This window comes from Gossypium hirsutum, chromosome A13, assembly GCF_007990345.1.
Source record: "Gossypium hirsutum isolate 1008001.06 chromosome A13, Gossypium_hirsutum_v2.1, whole genome shotgun sequence".
NCBI lineage: Eukaryota > Viridiplantae > Streptophyta > Magnoliopsida > Malvales > Malvaceae > Gossypium > Gossypium hirsutum.
Genome location: NC_053436.1, coordinates 80,011,256 through 80,018,424, shown reverse-complemented (window position 1 = coordinate 80,018,424; position 7,169 = coordinate 80,011,256). Strand labels below are relative to the sequence as shown.

At 33.0% G+C, this 7,169-nt stretch overlaps 1 protein-coding gene across 1 annotated transcript; it reads right to left on the bottom strand.

Moving 5' to 3' along the window:
- Positions 1-5,586: 5,586 nt before the first annotated feature.
- LOC107903828 (transcription factor bHLH149) lies at positions 5,587-6,634 on the bottom strand. Its single transcript, XM_016830001.2, has one exon. It carries the CDS (start codon positions 6,293-6,295, stop codon positions 5,696-5,698), a length of 600 nt encoding a protein of 199 aa, XP_016685490.1. The 5' UTR covers positions 6,296-6,634; the 3' UTR covers positions 5,587-5,695.
- Between the last annotated feature and the right edge of the window lie 535 nt (positions 6,635-7,169).

Here is a 7,169-nt window from a genome sequence, read left to right as displayed (position 1 = left end):
CCCCAATTTTGGTTCTCTAGCTATTTGGTATATCTATCTAATAAAATAAGACTTTTGTCCTTTATGCGATTTAATCTTTTTTCGCAATTAGGCATGAAATCGCTAAAATTAATTCACCAAAATTTTCATGCACTTATATAATCATGCTATGACACATAAAATAATATTTAAAAATAATTTCTTCGGCCTCGGAATAGTGGTTTTGAAACTACTGTTCCTACTAGGCCCAAAATCAGGCTGTTACACACTACTCTTAGGGCACCAAATCTAACACTTTCATGTAATACCAATGAGAGGATATATTTGCCCATATCTTAGGCTATGAACTCCACTATTATGAATGATGCTACGTACTGCAGAAGTTGTATACCCAATGCACCAACTTTCGATTCCTTATCTATTTTAACTCAAGCTTTTACTTACATCAAAGTATACGAGTCACATACATATAGTCCATCATCTATTTAGGTTAAGATATGTCACACTATGAAAGTCACAAGTGAATAAATCCATAAAAGGATTCAGGATATATTATACTTGGGTCCTGTCTGATGTACTGCCGGTCTAGTCAGTCACATCTATGTCTCTATCTTCTAGAAGTCATCTGCTCTGATACCCAAGACAAAGCATCTTCCAATTAGACTTTGGTCCTTCAATCGGTTTGCTCATTTTCGATTAGACTAATGACATGTTTAGATTCATCTACTAATATAAATTGTATTTCGTATTACGATCTAACCATGTAATAGCGTTTAGTATTAGTTAAACATTAGATAACCAATAAGCTAATATTTACTTCCATTTTGCTTTGCATGCAAAAACTATTGAGTATAATATACAAAGTGTATTAATGCAATTCAGGAATGATTTTATTATACCAAATTGATTAAAAAATTACAAAACGAATCTACCATACTTAGGTCACCAAATCCAACAGATATTACAATTATTTCTTTTTAAATGAACAATTGAATAGTTTACCTTAAGTAGATTGTTTATTATCAACTCTTTTTTTTGTTTTTAGTAAAGTACTTTAATCACGAATTATAAAAAGTACCTCCATCATCATGCATATCTTGTTAATTTTGAATTTGTCTCATTTTAATTTGTTCTAAAAAGCATATATGCACGTAATTAAGTTCATGGTGTATTGATATAAGAAATTTATTTAAATGAAGTGTTGATTCACATTAAATAATCTTAAATTTAATGTCTTGATATAGATTTTTTTTCTTGTTAAATAAAATAAAAAGCATAAAGACACGAAATGCGGGTTGATTTATAGAGAAGAACTTCACTTGACTCCATAGTTTGGGATTAATTTAAGCAAAGGAATGTAGCTAGATGTATCCATCATGCTTTAGGCTTTTACTTTCTCATTGCTAGAGCTAAATGCAGAGAGACCAAAGTGAAAGGGTTTACTTGTATGGTAACATTATAAAAATATGGAAGGATGATGTTATGTATTCCACCATCCATACATGTATATATATCCCAAGTTATTCTTTACTTAATCAACTAATCTATTCCTTATCTGAATTAAATATTTCTTTGGTGAAATATGTTTATAGTACAAAATATACAATTCACTAACCCACTATTAAAGGATAATATGTTGGGCCAACGTAGTCATGAATTCAAAAGGACTCTTGGTCCAACCCTAGCCCAAAATGTGCATTTTGCAAAGGTTTACCCTACCTCCACCTGCCAGAATAAAGATGGCTCTTATCGTAAAGGGACAGTGAATGCGTGAAGAAGGGTTTTCAAAAGTTGAAGGCTCGTAATCCAAGACACCAATGATCCACGTGTGAGAAATTTCGCTAAGATGTTGAGAGGGTCAACCTTCTTTTTTATTTTGTCACTATATAAGGAGTCATTCATAATTAAGGAGATTGTGTGCGGTTTGCACCACCATCACTACCACACCACACCACCGTCCTTTTTTTAACTCCACATGTGGCCAAAATTGCCAATCAACCCTCCTGTTTGTTTGACATACATTTTGTCCTCTTCCTCCTCCGCCCTTACCCCTATCTTTGTGTCCCCTCTTTGTTGGGGCCTCCCCCTCTATATCCTTATGGCGGTTGGCCCCTTTTGACAACTCAAAAGCGATTCCTTGTTTCCTCCTTTATTGCTTTCCATTAATTCAAAATCAACTAAATAATCTTATTTGCGGGATGCAAAAGGGTGTTAATCCAACCCCATTGTGACGATTTAATTGATGAGAAATAGTAATGACTTTGTGTTGTGCTGCTAGAGAATAATGCAAAAGGGCGAAGAAGAATATACGGTGGTTGATCCAATGAAAGAGGTGACACATGGCGTGATCATATAATAAATGTCACAATCAGGGTACCACCCAAGATAGGGAAATGTGGCAATGCCACGCTGGAAGGCATACGTGTCACAACTGACATCAAGCGAAAACAACAAGTCGAGATAATGAAATTTCCTTGCCCACCACCGCCACCACCTGCTCACCCGACCTTCTTCTGCCCTTTGTTTCTTTCTTTGTTTCTTTTGCAGCACCTCTTTTCTTTCATTCCTTCATCTATCCATCCATATCTTCTATATTTATGACATTAGGTCAATGGCTTCTTCATTTTTAGTAAAATTTATGACGAACAAACCTAGCTTTTATTAGTATTAATATATATATTTAAAAAAAGTTTTAAGTAAAAGATTCAGATTTAATTATGATCATCAAAATGAATAATAATTTTTATAGGGTCGAGCAGGGGTTTGGCCCAAAAATAATATAATTGCTGGACAATTCTTTTAAATATTGTAACATTATAAGTTCATATGGTGGCACAATTACATTTTAACTTAAAATTTTATATAATTCAATTATGATGGTTGTAGTAAAAAAATTTCTGACATCAACCTTGTTTAGGTTATGATTTCAACGTGAAACATTAATTCCAGTTTAGTGTTGGAATTCAATAGGGGTAGAGGCCAGGCCATTGATGGGGAGGGGGGTTAAAAGGAAAAATATGATGAGATGATTTAAATTTTTTATGTATAGTAGGGTAGGCAAATAAATATTGGCATTAAGTAGGTGACCAAGATGAAGTAAAGAAAAGAGTTGGAAGAAAAATGGTCATAAATTCTTGTAACATCCACTGTTTTAAGAAACACAAGAATTCACAACAATAAATCAACAACAGCTTGAATTGAATCAAACACCCCCCCCCCCAAAACAAAAAAGAAAAAAAAAAACAGATGAAGCCAACATGATCTCCTGGGAGAAACTGAAAACAAGTAACATGTTTAGGTTGGGGGGTATTTATCCCAAAATGTAGTGAATGGAAATTCACCTGAATAAAGGTGATGTTGTAGAAAGCCCCATCTTTTCCTTGCAGTACAAGGCGAAAGAAGGGACGAAACGACAAGACAGCATTTTTGTTTTGCAAAAGACTGGTGGTTTTCAGTCCATATATATATGGTAATGTAAATTACGCATGCGTGCGTCGCCTGACTCTCATTTACCCCCCCCCCTCCTTCTCTCTCTGTATACATTTGTTTCAAGTCTAAGCAAATTTTAATTCGAACATAAGTGGATATGATTCAACGTGTGTTAGTCTTGCTATTGGCCTGGTTTAAACATGAAATATAAATACTGCTTTGAATTTGTTTTTATGTATGGTAGTTGATAAAATCTCTCAAAGGGTTTTTTGTTGGCGTTTAAAATGTAGAAAAGATGATAATGATTGAAGTGAGTGGCGCCGATTACTTGAGGTAATTGTATAAGACACATGTTAGTTGGAGAAGAAAAAGTAGAATGGGGGGCATGTTTTTTGTTTGGTTGCGTTCACATTGTTTTTGTTTAACGAAGGCACATGGTTGCATGTGAAAATAGGGTGAATTAGGCAATGCATGAGCCTATGAAACCAAAATAATAATATTAATTGTTGGAGAAAAAGAAATATAGAAAAACACCCCCCCACAAAAGAACAAGCGCATGTGGTCCTTGATTGCTAATATATATATAAAATTTGCAAAATGGGGCATGCTCAAAACTTCTATTGACCAGCAAGCATCCCACATGTCCCAATCCCAAAATCAGACAGCTTGGCTTTCATGTTACCACACGTGTTAGCCCTTAAATGTGAAAAAGAGATTCCTCCTTTGAGTCATCATCCCTTCCTCCATTGGTGGGGTATATATCACCCCTCCATCCCATCGCAACCTTGTTTCTTTCACGACATTTTCGCTATTTTTTTTGAAAATGTCAATTTTATAAAAAAATTTATTTTATTTATTTCTTTAATTTTTTATTTTTAAAATTTTTTAAATTATATTTTTATCAAGTAATCTCAAAGTTAATAGAAAAATTAACATCCTTTTAATTTTACTGACGTAGCATACCCATATATTATCATGTGGATGATATTTAACATGTCAACATTTAATTATTTTTTTTTAAATTTAAAAAAAATTATACAAACTACATTTAAAAATAAAAAATCGTTAAAATTTTTAAAATATATATTAAAATTTTTAAAAAATTAAATATTATCGTATCATTTAAGTGTCAATCTACATATATATATCACAAGAAAAGCTAACAAACATTAAATTTTCGAGGTAATTTAATAAATAAAATAAAATAATTTTTATTAAATTAAAAGAGCCAAATAAACCTTTTGAAATTCCTTCTTGAAAATAATAAAAAAAGGTACATTCTAGACCGGTGAATAGAGGAAAAATTTACGTTTCTAAAAAGATTTAATTAAATTCAATTTGGAATTTAATTGGTGCATTATAGTAAAGAATCATAGGAAATAAATATCCTATATCATAAATGGGCATGTGAATTTTGAAGGAGTTAAAGAGAGGGGGCACATGCAAGCCATTTGAAGGGTGGGTGCACTTCAAAATGTAGTAGGGCCATGGAGGCACATGTGCTGCGACTGCCAAGGGCTACTTAAATCAAGGGCACATGTTGTGAGCCTGATTTTGCTCATAAAAACCCCCCATTACGCCTATCCTATACAAATTTAATACATTATGAGTTTTTTTAAAAAAAAATACATGCATTAAAATTCAAAATTTAAGAATCAAATTAGGGTTTCTATAGCTTGCAAATATATCTCAGTTAGGTGACAATCTTTGTCGCAAACTGGATTATTGAACTGACCCTTTTGCCGACACAACTATGGTGTTTCTTTGGTTCCACTCCAACTAATTAAACCAAGAAATGAGTGTGAAAGAAGTGATTAGTTAGGTTATAAGGTTGAAAATGACTTGCATTTTGTTTTCAACTCTTATTGAGTAAATAATCAAAATCACAAATCTTGTACCATGCAGAATTCAAATCTTATTTATTTTGATCATCCAAGTAATTTGTGGTGTTTTTCAAACTTTCCTAAATTTGTAAATTTTAATTAAGTTGATAAATGCCACTAATAAAAATTAATTTAAGCTTTTACATTATTATTATTATTATTATTATTATTATTATTATTCCACCCAAAAAGAAATAGCTGGCATTGGCATTGGCATGTTCTAATCAATTAATTAAATGATGCTTAACAAACCGAAAATAAATAAATAAATAAATAAAATAAACAAAAGTGGAGCTCAAAAAGAAAGAAAAAGTCGTGTATACACAATAAAATACAGCAACTTAAAAATCTCACCGATAAACAGTTTCCAAAAATAATAATAATTATTAATAATAAACACCTTTTCAAGAGTTGACATTAGAGGGAAGGCGATCAGCCGGCGGCTGCGGTCCACCGCCAGTTCCGCCGCAGAGAAACTCGGTAATAGCCGTCATGGCTCGAACTTGCATCTCTAGAGCCGCTATGTAATCGCTAGTTTCTTCTATAAGGTTGGAGAAGGATAGTTTCCGGCAACCGGGGACGAGACGTCCCAAAACCTTCAACTTCCGCTCAACAGCCGGCGTTTTCCTCCTCTCTCTGTAAATATCGGGCTTCCTCAACCTGTTATTAGTAGGGAGCTTGGCTTTCTTATGTTTGGTCACCTTGCGAGCGGTGAGAATGGCTCTGCCCCAACGAGTGGTGCCCTTGGCCAAAACGGCGAGAACCCTGTCAGCCGTTTCGTGGACTTCCCTGGAGGCGGAGGTACGACGAGAACGACGGAGAGCCTGGAAGAGCTTGGAGGAGTAGATGTGTTGGTCTCGTTGGGTCCGCCATCGCTTAATTCTTTGGATGCGTTGATTGGGAGGACAAGAGGAAGGGGTTTGAAGGGTTATCCTGGGTTTCTTGGGCTTGAACTGAAGAGAGGTGTCAGGGGCAGGTTCTAGATTGGGTGTGAAGGAAGCCATGGAAAGTTGGGAATAATTGCAGAAAGGAGATGGAGATGGAGATGGAGATGGAAGAAAGAGGTTGGAAAGTAAGATATAGGTTATGTTAATGGTTTGGGATATGAGTTGAGAAACAGAGAGAGGGGCTTCCAATCACTTTATAAAAGCCATGCCCTTTCATTTCTCTCATTCACCAACTAATAAAAAAACAACACGCGGGTTTCAGCTTCTGTGCTGCGCTCTCTCTTTCTTCTTTTATTATTATTATTTAATTTCTCTATAATCATACTTTTTTTTTTTACTTTTTTAAAATAAACACTCCATTGGCAGTGTACTGGATCTTTTTTTTTTTTTTGAGTATATACAGTGAATGTTACAGAAATGTCAATGATTTTCAATACAATTCCATTTTTTAATATTTATTTTCATTACTATATTTTTATATAGAATTTAAATATTTTATCTTAATAATATTTTTATTTTTATTTTATTTAAGAATATAATTAATTTTATAAAAAATAAGAATAATTTTTTTATAAAGGGTTACTGTTATAAAAAGGTTGATTGTAATTGAAAAACTTTTAATGCCCACAGAGTTGTAAAATTTAAATTTGAAAATGTAAATTTGCTAAATTTGAATATGTATTGTAACATGTCAACTAAGTTACTGATTTGGTGGTACACTTGATATGTAGATTGACATTAGATTCAAAGTTAGAATTTAAACAATCCAATTCTCTCCTTTTTTTTCCATATAAAAAAAATACTATTATAACATAAAGAATAATTAATATAAATTTCTACTTGAAATAAGAATAATAGTTAAGTAAAAAAATATTTTTCAGGTTGAAAACAAATCATATGAGTAATTAAAATCACCATGTGTAATTAATTT

What these genes read in the sequence shown, in the direction of transcription:
- LOC107903828 (XM_016830001.2), bottom strand. Translation starts at nt 6,295, where the DNA reads ATGGCTTCCTTCACACCCAATCTAGAACCTGCCCCTGACACCTCTCTT.